The sequence below is a fragment of the Ovis aries genome, chromosome 7, assembly GCF_016772045.2.
Source record: "Ovis aries strain OAR_USU_Benz2616 breed Rambouillet chromosome 7, ARS-UI_Ramb_v3.0, whole genome shotgun sequence".
In the NCBI taxonomy this organism is placed as follows: domain Eukaryota; kingdom Metazoa; phylum Chordata; class Mammalia; order Artiodactyla; family Bovidae; genus Ovis; species Ovis aries.
In genome coordinates, this window is record NC_056060.1 from 90,980,022 (window position 1) to 90,994,151 (window position 14,130).

The 14,130-nt window shown below is 41.2% G+C and overlaps 1 protein-coding gene across 2 annotated transcripts in view; it reads right to left on the bottom strand.

Annotated features, from left to right (window-relative positions):
* SEL1L (SEL1L adaptor subunit of SYVN1 ubiquitin ligase) overlaps positions 1-13,533 on the bottom strand; it is a 59,174-nt gene extending 45,641 nt beyond the window's left edge. For both annotated transcript variants that reach the window (XM_060418463.1, XM_027972094.2), the window contains exons 1-3: positions 13,335-13,533; positions 8,025-8,062; positions 6,743-6,974 (exon numbers count right to left, since the gene is read on the bottom strand). In XM_060418463.1, the coding sequence (XP_060274446.1) occupies positions 6,743-6,974; positions 8,025-8,062; positions 13,335-13,404 (340 nt within the window). In that variant the 5' untranslated portion in view covers positions 13,405-13,533. The remainder of the gene's footprint in view (positions 1-6,742; positions 6,975-8,024; positions 8,063-13,334) is intronic.
* Between the last annotated feature and the right edge of the window lie 597 nt (positions 13,534-14,130).

The window sequence follows — 14,130 nt, forward strand, 5'->3', positions numbered from 1 at the left end:
GGCCAGTGACCAAGGGGGTCTGCGGGGGGGGGACACAGAGAAGAGTGAGCATGGCGGGCCTGAAGTACTGTCCTTGAAAAGGCTTGTTTACCAGGCCGGCCCTTGGCTCGTGTCTGGGAACTTAAGATCATGGAGGGTTCCCACCACCCTCACAGTTACCGGCGACTCACCCCAGCTGTACAAACAACATGCCTTATACCAAACACCTGCTTCCCTTCTGGGTGAGTGCGAGGAACGCAGCCCTTAAGTGACCTGGCCCTTGTAGAAACTCCGGGTCCTGGGCCTCTAACGGTTTCCCTGACACTTCACACGTGTGCTCACAGCTCCCTGTAGGGAAATTAAACACGTCCCGTGTGACTCCCTCGGGGAGGACCCCTGCAACTTGTGCCTGGCTTCCCTAGACTCACTCTGTGCACCCTTCCCTTTGCCGATTTTGCTTTGTATTCTTTTTCTGTAATAAATCACAGCTGTAGGTATGACTATATGCTGAGTCCTGTTGAGTCTCTCCAGAGAATCATCAAGCCCAGGGGTGTAGTCTTAGGGATCCCTGACAGCTGGGAATTAAGTGTGAAAGGTTCAACACGCAGCAGAAGGCACGTGTGACTGGAGTCACGTGAGTGACAGAAGGCGAGGTCAGACAGGAGGGGCTTGGTCATTTAGAGCCTTGTCTGGATTTTACTCTCGGCGTGGCCAGAGGCCACTGGTGGCTTGTGAACAGGAAGGAGGACCAGTCTGGCTGCTGTCAGATAGCTGACCTCAGGGGGAACGGGTGCAAATGGGGCACTGGATAGAAGTCCTTACACACAAGAGACTCTTAGCTACCCTCAGGAACCACTTCGGAAAAAAGAAGCCTAAGTCTGGCTTTCAAGATGCGCAGAAATGTGACACGTGGATCTGGGCAAGGAGGTGAGCAAGGAATCCCAAGCGGTGGGGCAAGCTTGTACAAAGGCCCAGAGGCACAGACCTCTGAAGAAGGGTGACGGGCTTAGTCTCCTTGGAAAAAGGAACATGGAGGGGGAGGTTCAGGAGATGAAGCCACAGAAGGTGATGGCCACGCGCATAGAGAGGCTTTGTCGGTCACCCTGGGGAGCAAGGACTTCACTTCACAGGTGAATGGGAGCTAATGGGAGTTGTAAACAGGGAAGTGACAGGACCACATTTGGGTTTTAGGAAGATCCGTATGGCAGAGACAGGGACGAGAGGCTGACAGAGGAAGCGAGCCTAGAAGTTAACTGTCATATGACCCAGTTCTCATGCAACTGCGACCGCACACACACACCAAGCCATGCAGATACAACGCAAGTTTCATGCATGTACCTAAGTCCTCTCACATACTGAGAACACGTTAAAACAAGCGTGAATGAAAAGAAAAAAACAATTACTGAAAAACTGAACAATCTACATGTTTAAAAAGTCCTTGGTATGCCCACACACAGCATTACAGAAATGATTTTAAAACACATCATGCTACAAATCACTAGTAAAATACACGCTAAGAAAAAAAGGAACCACAGTGAAGTCTTAAAACTACATTCAGTGACCTTACTGTTAGCGGTACGGTTGCCATTGCTATTTTGAAATGATATATACTTTGTTTGCTTGTCTGATTCAAGTAAGATAACATCCATGTTGTTAGATACCAGCATCAGGGCCAAGGAGACCCTAACATAAAAACAAAGAAGCCAAGATCCTGACCGGCAGCAGCTATGAAATCCATTCTCTCCTTTCACTGTCTGAGAAACAGAGAGACAGCAGTGGGATCAAATCATCTGAGAAACACGCCAGAGGCCTTCCCGATGCCACCGGGAGAGTCCCTACCTGCGCACTGCTTTAGCCGGCTGGAGCTGGTTTGTCCAGACTGCTCACTGTGCAGAGACCCAGGATGTCAGTATTTACCAGGCATGACTTCCTAGAGAACACCACACAAGTCATGCAGTTATCAGGGAATACCCTGAAGATGTCTGATCACCGGAACAGCTCCCTACTGTGGGGCTGACATTCCGCATGCATCGGTCAAAGCCGTTGTAAGTTAAAATCGCGTGTTAAAATCAGCCAGGGCGCATCTTAAATCAGGCAAGACAGGACCTGGGAGCGGCTCTGGCGGCCTCCGACCTGTGACTTGTGCCTTGTGATAGTTACATCTTTGAAAATATTAGTCAAGTTGGACAGTAGGTAGGATCTTGGATTCTTGTGAACTCAATTTGTCAGTCTGACCGTTTGTTATCTCACCTGTAATATTTAATCTGAACTGGAAAAAAATCAATATGAATGTTGTATTTCCTAAGTCTTTCACCCAAAAAAAGTCTATTAGTAATGATAACGCAGCTGCAATGCCTATCCTTGATATCTACATCACACTCTTCAAAATAAATACTATTTCCCACTAAAAGGAGGGCTGAGATTCATTTTTAGGTCAGGAAACATATAAGATGAATTTGGGACATCTTGTCCAGCCTAAAAAGAAAAAAAGTTTAGAAGTTACCTACAATTAGTCAAAAGCACAAAGGAATAAACTTAAAGGGACTCTCAATAGCCAAAAATGGAAAAATGTAAACAATAAAAAAGATGATTACAAGAGTAATGCATAGATATATAAAGCCCATGGATTTCGAATGATGCTCAAAAGCAAAGCAAAACAAACAGAAATGAAAACATATTCACATGTCTCTTTTGCAGGTTGCTAGGGTACCAAATCCGTAGAAGGCAATGACACCCCACTCCAGTACTCTTGCCTCGAAAACCCCAGGGATGGAGGAGCCTGGTAGGCTGCAGTCCATGAGGTCGCTAAGAGTCGTACATGACTGAGCGACTTCACTTTCACTTTTATGCATTGGAGAAGGAAATGGCAACCCACTCCAGTGTTCTTGCCTGGAGAATCCCAGGGACAGAGAAGCCTGGTAGGAGGCCATTTATGGGGTCGTACAGAGTCGGAAACGACTGAAGTGACTTAGCAGCAGCAGCAGGGTACCAAATCATTATTTGAAAATACTTCAGGGGAAAGAATCAAGCATTTATCCTACTGTATGGACTATATTTCCGGGTAACCAAATAGTTGATGAGGAAGAGTTCTTTATGAAAGAATCCCAGATAACAAATGCAGAAGGAATAAGTTAGAAAGCCATATTTTGCAACTCCCACTAAAAAAAAATGGATCCATACAAAGAATGAAATGGTTCTCAAAACCGCTGGGTGAAAGGTCAGTGAGGAACTTTCCAATGGCTGGATCAGCTGACAATACCCGACCCTACTGACAAATCCCTGAAGTAGGACAAACACTACATACCTCCCAGGTAATGCAATGGGAAGTGTAGGACACTGTCTACGAATATTATCAAGGAAAAACCAGTTTCACAGAGCTAAGAGAACAGACTCTGTGTGACTGCGATACCTTTAGACCATGACATGTTTGCACTGTTTTATGTCCCTGGATATGTTCCAGTGTCTCCTAGTTTACAGTCTACGGGAACTTGGACAGAATTTGTATCCTACTGTTGTGTGAAATTATAAAAATCTTAATTATGTTGAATTGGTTCATGGTGCCTTTCAGGTCTACAATATCCTTCTACTTTTCTGTATATTGTTATTTTTTGAGTTTTATATTGAAATTTGAACTTAAAAATCTCAATTTATCTACTGAAAAAAACAGTGGAACTATATGTAACTTTGTTCTGTATTTTCTACTGCTGCTGCTGCTGCTAAGTCACTTCAGTCGTGTCCGACTCTGTGCGACCCCAGAGATGGCAGCCCATCAGGCTCCCCCATCCCTGGGATTCTCCAGGCAAGAATATTGGAGTGGGTTGCCATTTCCTTCTCCAATGCATAAAAGTGAAAAGTGAAAGTGAAGTCGCTCAGTCGCGTCCGATTCTTCGAGACTCCGTGGACTGCAGCCGACCAGGCTCCTCTGTCCGTGGGATTTTCCAGGCAAGAGTACTGGAGTGGGGTGCCATTGCCTTCTCCGTCTGTATCTTTTAAGTCTCCTGTAAATATGTAATCATACTTTGATAATTTAAAAAATAAAAAAGATTCTAGATAAAAAAATAATAAATTAAAAAACTGACTTCAAGGATATAATATACAACACATTGAGTATAGTTAAAAATATTGTGTATCTGTAAGTTCCTGAGAGAGCAGATCTTGAAAGTTTTCTTCACAAGAAAAAGAATTTTAACTATGTGGTAATCTATGTTAACTAAATTTGTGGTAGTCATTTCATAATATAAACATATATTAAATCACACACACACAAAAAGACTAAATCTACCCAGACTTTGGACTGAACTTCTAGTTCACAGACCAGACAGCAGATAGTGGAATAAGTTCAATTATATTACAAGAATAGGACCCACTAGATCTAGAATGCGGGAAATCCTATAGCACAAAGGACATTCTTTCTTTAACAAATGAAACAGCGCTGCTTTGAAAACAGGGAGGGAGACTTGCTACAGAATGAGAGAGATATAAGCTCTTAGTGTGGATACTGATTGAAAGACACCAACTTCAAGACACTGGAAACGACTGGGAAAACAGCAGAATCTGGGTGTCAGGTGATAGGAATAGGAACAATAGCCAATCTTGTGTTTTAATATCTGTAATTTTTGTTTTGTTGAAAAAAAAAATTCTTACTTTTAGAGATAAGTACACAGGTAAAACAATGTGGAATTTGCTTAATCCTCCAGGAGGACAAAAGAATAAGTGGATACGGAGCAGCAAAGATGAAACAAGTACAAGAGCGCTGATGGCAGCTGAAGCTGGGTGACTGGGTACACCAGGGTCACTACACTCTACTTTTGTACTTGTTTGGAAGTCTCCCTGATAAAAAAGAAAGGAATGAAAATAAATATTTGGCAAAAACTTAAAAATGGTAATACACATCTGGCTGAGGGACAGGAAAAGGAGTGGTTTCAAAGCAACTAAAAGACTTATTTTTCTGCAGAACAACTTAGCAACATGATTCAAAAATGTCTTAAAATTTTATATTTTACTTTCAAAATTTACTTTTAACAACTAAAAGGAAACTTTCAAAGATACATTAAAAAAATACTGTTATGGTACATTTATATGAAAAAATATTTATAGGCATTAACCATCAAATTGTAAAAGAATATTAAATAATATGGGGAAATGTTCAAGATTAACTGCTATGTGCAAATGCAGGCTATAAAATATTATACACATTCTGAACCAATTTAGTCTTAAAACCAAACATCTAGAAAAAAGCCTGAAAGAGTCTCCATTATGTTAACAGCTGTTATTTCTAATTGATGGGATTAAGGTACTTTTAATTTTTAAACAGTGGTTTCTCTTTTTGTATATTTGCAATAAATTATATTTTTAAAAGGTCAAATCTGGATCAGTTCTCGGGACTGCCTGCTAACAGAATAAGCAAGAATGGTGGTGATCTTTGAAATGATAAACTAAATGACGGAAGGGTGGTGGGATAGGGCAGCAAGGACACATTAACAGTTAATTTTTAGAAGAATAGGTTATTTAGCACATTGTATTGTGAGAAAGAGCAAGTCATAAATTTAAAAATTACAGTGTCAAGAAAGTGAAAATTAGAATTAGATTAAAGTTTTCATGTAGGCTTCAACTAGAGAAGGATAAACACCTAAATCAAATTATTCAGGATGACTGAAAAGATTACTGTAGTGAAAATCTTAACACAGTTCTCAAAGTAACCAAAGCAGCACATTAAGATAACCCTCCCTGTCTGAGTTTCTATGTTGTGTACCACCCTGCTTATTTAACTTATATGCAGAGCACATCATGAGAAACGCTGGGCTGGAAGAAACACAAGCTGGAATCAGGATTGCCGGGAGAAATATCAATAACCTCAGATATGCAGGTGACACCACCCTTATGGCAGAAAGTGAAGAGGAACTAAAAAGCTTCTTGATGAAAGTAAAAGAGGAGAGTGAAACAGTTGGCTTAAAGCTCAGCATTCAGAAAACGAAGATCATGGCATTTGGTCCCATCACTTCATAGCAAACAGATGGGGAAACGGCGTCAGACTGTTTTTGGGGGGGCTCCCAAATCACTGCAGATGGTGATTGCAGCCATGAAATTAAAAAGCAGAGACATTACTTTGCCAACCAAGGTCCGTCTAGTCAAGGCTATGGTTTTTCCAGTGGTCATGTATGGATGTGAAGAAAGCTGAACACCGAAGAACTGATGCTTTTGAACTGTGGTGTTGGAGAAGACTCTTGAGAGTCCCTTGGACTGCAAGGAGATCCAAACAGTCCTGGGTGTTCATTGGAAGGACTGATGCTGAGGCTGAAACTCCAATACTTTGGCCACCTCATGCGAAGAGCTGACTCACTTGAAAAGACCCTGATGCTGGGAGGGATTGGGGGCAGGAGGAGAAGGGGATGACAGAGGATGAGATGGCTGGATGGCATCACCGACTTGATGCACATGATTGCGTTTGGGTGAACTCTGGGAGCTGGTGATGGACAGGGAGGCCTGGTGTGCTGAGATTCATGGGGTCTCAAAGAGTCAGATGTCACTGAGCAACTGAACTGAATTGATGGATTATTATATAGCGAAGTTCTGAATATTAATAAAACACAAGTGCAATACTATCAAATTCAGCTTATGTAACACATTCTGTGAAATTATACTCTACACATTATATGTGATGAATAATCAGTAAAACAGGACTTCTGTACCCTCTACGCTAGCTTTAAAATTTCAGTTGCCTCCTTGCTAAATCAGACAAAAGCAAACAAAACGTCCAGACTACCTGGTTTCCGTACTTTCGTCAGCTCTTCATAGTCCTTGTTTTCTGGGTTTGGAGATTCTAGAAAGCTGATTTCTTCTGCGATGCTTTCCCCTTCTTGGCTTCTGAGGTTGTCTTCGTCTTCTTGAGGAGGTGATTCTAATTCGGACTCTTCTGAATCAAGGAATATCTGACCAGCGATTACTCTGCCTGCTGGGCTATGGTTCTCTACCGACTCATCCGACGGCACAGAAGTCTGAGAATATAAAGTATTTTTGGTTACCAGTAGTAATCAGACTCCCTCCAATCTAATCTGACCATTACTTTCACTAATCCAGACACAGCTCCTTCAGCTCCTTGAACGTGTCTTACTTGCTTGCCTCTACAGACTTTGGTTATCTATCTGCCTATCATGTGCCCTCATCACCTGCCTAAACCTGATTGTGCAGATTTCAACTTGGATGTTACTTCCCCCCAAGAAGCCTTCCTTAAATTCCCTAAGTCTTGGTTACGGTCTTCCCCTCCTTGTTCCCAGTATATCTCATACTTCCCCGTATGACAGCCCTATACTACAACTTCCTGTTTCTTACCTGCACTCCTCCTAGAGATCAGGGATCATCCATGACTGGTCTCTTTGAATAGGCAATAATCAACCTCATTCATTCAACCAATCAATTTAAGGGCATTAATAGATTTTGGTTTTAAAGAACTTATATAAATGAAACAATGACAGAGGGTAATTCTTTGAATTAAAAAGCTTTAAAAAATGAATAAAATCAATCTCTCATTAGGCAGTAAAATGTAACTGCCTTAAAGGCTCTTCAACACACAGACACACACCACATTTAAGTTGAAATTAAACCCAGTAACCAACACTCTTAACAGAAATATTTATTATTCTCTGGGGGCTTCCCAGGTGGCTCAGTGGTAATGAATCCACTTGCCAACGCAGAAGCCACAGGAGATGTGGGTTCGATCCCAGGGTCGGGAAGATCCTCTGGAAGGGAAATGGCAACCCCCTGCAGTATTCTGGCCAGGAAAATTCCATGGACAGATGAGCCTGGTGGACTATAGTCCATGGGGTCACAAAGAGTCGGATGTGACTGAGTGAGTGAGCACTCCAACAGGTCAGTGATTTCCACCCTCCCCCGCCCCTGCCCCCCGAAGAATTAGTACTGATGCTTTTTCTTTTTGAAATCCAATTCTGTTCTTCAAAAGATGCAGACTTCATAGCCTTTCTAAGATACATAATTCATGCTTTTAAACTGGGCATCAAACACTGGTCAATGCAAATCTGAGTACACACCTTGGAATCTATGGATTCATCCTGGTTGCCTTCTTCATCTGTAAAGAAATTTTAAGACAATTTAGTCGTCTTTCTTGTTTGGCAATCACAGGTATTATTAAGTGAAAGCGGTTGATAAGTATCATAAATAATAATCAGACACTGGATAATCTAGAATTATCTAAAAATTTGTTGTATTCAACAACTGTTCAGAAAAAACTAAGTCAAAGGAAAAAGGGGTGTTGGGGGTGGTATTTCTTCCTCTTTATCCAGGAAGGACAATAGTTTCATCGGTTACACAGACAGGAAGACCAAGAACATCACCACCAAAACCAGGTATTTCTTCAGATACCATCCAGTTCTTTTGTATACAGTTAGTCCACTACTGAGCATGAGTTACTAAATTTATAAAAATAGAGCCCTAATTGTGTGGTTTGGGATTCCACTCCTTCTTTTCCTCTGCTTAGAATCTGGAGTTACTGTAGCTTATTTTAGTGATAACTAGCATTTTATTACTAAGACTACTAAAGATGGACATTAAGGATGATTAGCGGAGTTGCCAAAGATAGTTAGGATCTCTGTCTGACCTCACTGAAGATATAACCAGATAACATCACACTGTCATGTATTCACTCACACGAGATCTAATTATTAGGAAATCAATAGCCTATATTAAATTAACAATAAATCTAATCACTACTTGTATCTTTCTTCCAAATTCTTATTAGCTGTTTTGGCTTTGTCAGATTACATTAAGATTACTTCTGTTATTCTCTGTATTTCTCTGTTAATTCTATTCTAGCTGCTTGTTATTCTTTTTACTGCCTTATATAAACACATTCAGCAACCCAACTGGCCATTCGCAAATATTTGATCTTTGTATTCCAGTTAAAAAAACAAGTGTCAGATGATCTTTAAATTTCCTCTTAACTCGCTTCAGTACTGCCAGCTCCGTAAGTTATGTGAGAAATTAACCATAGGCAAAAATGCTATAAACTATCTGATTTTTACTAGAAAATGTGGTGCTACGGTTGCCATTTACCTTTACTTCATATGACTATAATCTAAATATTATTGGTAACTTGTTAACTCTTCCAAGTACAGCAAAAACATGTTTTGGAGTTTGTGTTAGCAAAGCACTGAACTAAGCTTTAAGAAGTATGACCAACTCATTATGTACCAAATACTCAACTCTATTTCAGGTTTTGTTTCCTTTGAATATTTCAGAAACCAGTCTACTGGTGAGCTTTTGCCACATATAAAAGTGCTATTAATTCAAAGAAAACTTAAATGACAGTTATTTTCACATTCACTACTTTTAGATTAACTTTCAAATATTTTATTTCTGGTGGGTGGGGAAGAGAGGAGAACAGCATGTATCAGTCCCATAGGGCCTATAACATTTAGGTTTATAGGTAATGATGTCAATTAGTAAACAGTCATTCTTCAGGCTCACTTCTTCACAAGTATTACCCAAAGCCCAAGTTCTAACATATGGTTCAAAGTCCATTTTCAGCAAATCTTTGAAAAAAGGAAAAAAAAAAATTCACCTCTGTTACACAACTACATTGTATGTGTGAATGTATTTAATTAGTCATAAACATTAACTAGTTAATATATCAAGGGCAGATATTAAATGTGAAATGTATAGGGTATACCCCAAATTCTGAAACTTTCTATTAGTCAGAACTCTGAGATCATTAACCACCCAGCTGTATACCCTGCCACAACAGGTCACGTGTGTAGCTAATAGGTAAATAATATAGATGCCTATAAATAAATAATAGAAAATGTATATTTGAGACACTGCAAGCTGTTAGGCATCACAGTAGCAGGATATGTTTTTGAACTCCCAGAGACATGGAAACTTGTGACATCAGGGTTATTTCATACGAATTGCATCATGCTTCTCTTTCTCTTCTAACAAACCAGGGATATATACTCGGGTTACTGCCAAATGAAGAAAATTTTCACTTACTAAACTGGGAAAGCCTACTCCAGATGGTAATCTGAAAGCATCAGCTATTTTCTTTTTCAAACTAATAGGTCCATTCACATAATACTTTATAAATAAGTTTCTCATGACCTAGGAACTTCTGATAGGCAGTCAGGTAAGGATGAAAAATACTAAAGTTATGTATAAATAAAAAGAATACAGTAGTGCTGTTATCAGATTACATATATCAAGCAAGAAGAAAAATGCAAAAAGGATACAATGAAGAGTTAAGGATTTCTCACTCAACAGCACTGTATCCAAATATCATGGTTTACATTACTTTGGTAATCGTACTCCCTGCTTTGAAAAAGACCAATTTTCAGTTTTATTAGTTAACAAAACTGCAAAGTATCAAGGATCATCTTTCGAGGGGAAGTGGTCACTACAAATTCATCTTCTAACTTGTCACGTAAACAGACAGACGGATACACTTTTAAACATAGACTGTCCTGGAAAGTTTAGTGAAAAGAGACCAGACATCCTGTTTCCGGATTTGCTACTGAATCTGTGCAGATCCCAGGATACTGCTGATTCTTTCCCAGGATAATGCTGATTCTTAACTGCTCCAAAGCCAAGGCCTGGACAACTAGGCTCAAAACCTGGCTTCATGGCATGTCAATGTTACACACATGGTTCAATCTGGCAAGCTTGTTCAGCCTTCTTATCCTCAAGTGTCAAAGGGAAGAATATCACCTGCCCTGCCGACTCTCAATAAAGTTTTAAGGAACAAAAGAAGAGTGAAAGGAAACATATTTTGCAATCTAAAATATATGGTGTAACTATTACCTGAAATATCTAGCAGTGGACCTAATTCACAAGACTCCGTATTATTATCTGGCATTAAAAAAACAAACAGAAACAAATAGTAAACCATTTTAACCAGTAAGCTACTTCCTGTCAAAATCAAGAAAACGTGTGAGAAGTTAAGCATGTTTCATTATAATCTGGAGAAAATGGAGAAATATCTTCTAAATCTCCTCCTTTAAATTTATTTATTTAGAAGGAAAAGAAAATGTTTCTAATAAAAGTACAAAGTTTTTACACAGTTTCAAAGTAAGTTATTAGATAATAGCTACTAACAAGGACAGGACCAAGATTCCCTTTGCTGGCTGATCAAATTCTACCTGGCAAAAAATGTGACTCACCCCGGGTAACTACTAACAGTCAAACATTTTAAGTCAACACTAAACTGTGAACCAAAACCTGATTTTTAAATATGAGAAGAACTTTTTAAGCTAAGAATGAGGCCAACACCTTGTATAAATAAGCTATTTAATGAATAAAAAAGCCAACTGAAAGTCCATGTATTCAATCTATAAAACTATCTCACTTTTATTAACAGCTCCGATTTCATACTTCCTTTGATCAAACAGCTACTAGCAGTGCTTCAGGAGTTACACCGAGTTTTAAAGATCTGGTCATGAACATAAATTAACAAGAAAAGGGGAGTCAGGGGCAGACTTTAAAGCATGATGTTGGCAGTAAAGTAACTGGCATATGCTTGTTGCTTTTTTTTGTCTTATCATATTTGCTCTTCATGTCAGCATGCACATCTACATTGTTCTAGTTTGGGTTAAGTAAGGCTTTAGCCTCTACCAGAGAAATGTTTCCGCAGTTTAATGGAAATCAGAGCAGACGTTTTGTGAACCTAGTCCTTTGCTTGTATCAACATAACCCAAAGATTTAACAATTTTATTAACAGTCTTCTATTATAATCTACTGGGAATCCCAACTGTTGATTAAAAGACTTCTTCAATCATCATCTCCACTGACATGACACTTAGATATGTGAAATCTGGTCAAAAGAAAATGCAGGAAAATGTTTATATGCTTTTTCTTTAAATTCTGCAAACTGAATTCAGAGGGATATACACTGTGTTCTTTACTATTTCTTACACTTTAGTGTGAAGAATCACTTGTGCAGCTTGTTAAACAAGCAGATCCCCTAACCCGTTCCAGACCTAAAACTGCATTTTTAACAAACCATAAGACAAATTCTGATGCAGGTGGTTCCTGGACCATAGGCACTTTACAGCACCAATTTCATACTTCTTTGATCAAATAGCTACTAGCAGTGCTTCAGGAGTTACACCGAGTTTTAAAGATCTGGCCATGAACATAAATTAACAAGAAAAGGGGAGTCGGGGGCAGACTTTAAAGCATGATGTTGGCAGTAAAGTAACTGGCATATGCTTGCTGCTTTTGAAATGGTGTCTTACACCACGTTATGGACAGAATTTTAGGTTTAGATCTCTTATTTTAGAAGCAGAATGACGTCACAGCACTGACTTACAACTAGGACAGATAATTTGAGGATTCAAATAACCATCTGGGAAATTTTCTGTTGGGAAAAAAAAAAAAAAAAAAGCGTTGACATTTATACCGTGCCTTGTTCCAAAAAAATTTAAAGCCACGGAACAGCTGTTTCGTTAACTGAAACCAATTAAAATTCAAAAGCTTTACTGTACTAATTCTTTCTTTACCAACACTTAGAAACACTAAGTGCTTCTTTACTAACACTCCCAAAACAGACGTTTTCAGATGTTGGCAGAATAAACTATTAAAGAAGGGAAATGATAATTTCCACAGCTAGGGTATAAATTAGCTAATTGAAAAACAATACAAGGCACATGAATCTATTTATGCAAAAAAGAGTTAAATCTAGAGGCTATCCATTTTACAGATTAAAAAAAAAAAAAACCACAAGTTTTTTCTTTTCTTGAAAAATGACCGTCAGCAAACATGGGTCAGCTCAGAAACCCTGTGACACAGTAAAAAAAAAAAAAAAAAAAGACACTTTCTCAGGAATTATTTCTTTAAAAGGGGTACCAGACTAGGGACGATCACATCAAAAGCCTTCGTTCTTCTTCTTTTTTTAAAAAAATAAACAAAGAGACAGGATCATCTGAGGTGCCATGCAAACCCAACCAAACACTATCAACATCCTGCTTTTTTGATGGACCTGGCTCTGCCCAGGGGACAAGCTCAGGTTGTGCGAAGTTTCTAAAGCGACGGAGCACAGCATCTCCATGGCAGTCGTCGGTCCCTGAGCTGTCGGGGTTCATGCCCATAGAATCAGTCCTCCTTCCTAAAGAGTCGTGCAAGTTTGTCAAGTGAGGAGAGGCGTGGGCAGTGTGTCGGGGGCGACCCTTCTCTTCCTCCCCTCGTAAACTCCCCTCAACAAACACTCTGGCCCCGGGCATCCCAAACCCAACAGAGGACCGTGAGTGACAGGCGAGGGCGAGGCTGGAGCCCCCACGGCCCTGCCACGGGAAGGAGGCCGGAGCGGGGGGCGGTGGCTCCCGGCCTCCAGTCCGAGGGGGGCGGATACTGACCCGAGGACGCCAAGGCCGAGCCCAGCAGCACTGCCCAGAGCAGCACCGTCAGCCCGACCCGGACCCGCATCCTGCTCCCAACAGCCGCTGCCACCCCCCGGAGCTGTCTCTTCCGCCTCGGCCACCACCAGCTCAGCCTCCGCCGCCGCCGCCGCCGCCGCCGCCGCCGCCTCCGCCTCGCCGCTGCGCTTCCTGCTCTGGTCTCCTTCCTCCACCCCTTCCCAGACCTCCCTGCCCCAGCGGGCAGCCAATCCACGCCCGCCGCCGCGTACGCCTCGCCCAATCGTCGCGGCCCTCCCCGCCCACCTCATTGCCCCGCCCCCGAGGTCAAGAATTCTACCAATCGCGACGCGCGATTCTCACACTGGCTTTCCGGTTGGACCACGGCCTCAGAGACATGGCCCCAGCTAATTGGTAAGCTCCTTGGTTTAACCATCCCGGAATCGGAGCGAGAGCCCGGAATTGGATGAGGGTAGTCACCCAGGAGACTACAATTCCCACAATGCACTTCATGGGCCTCTCTCTCCTGTGTGGCCTCTTGGGAAACGTAGTCCGTCGTGGAGCAATATTTAAAAGCGCAGATTCTGTAGAAGTCAAGAGAACTTAGCTAACACCTGAACCAGACGCCCTCTCAAGGCCATGAACCTAGAGGTTTTTTTTTGTTTTGGCGCCAAGTAAATATCAAGAAGGGGCCTCTCAGGTGGTGCTAGTGGTAAAGAATCCTGCCAGTGCAGGAGACCTGGGTTCGATCCCGGGGTCGCAGAAGAACCCCTAGTGGAGAAAATGGCACCCCACT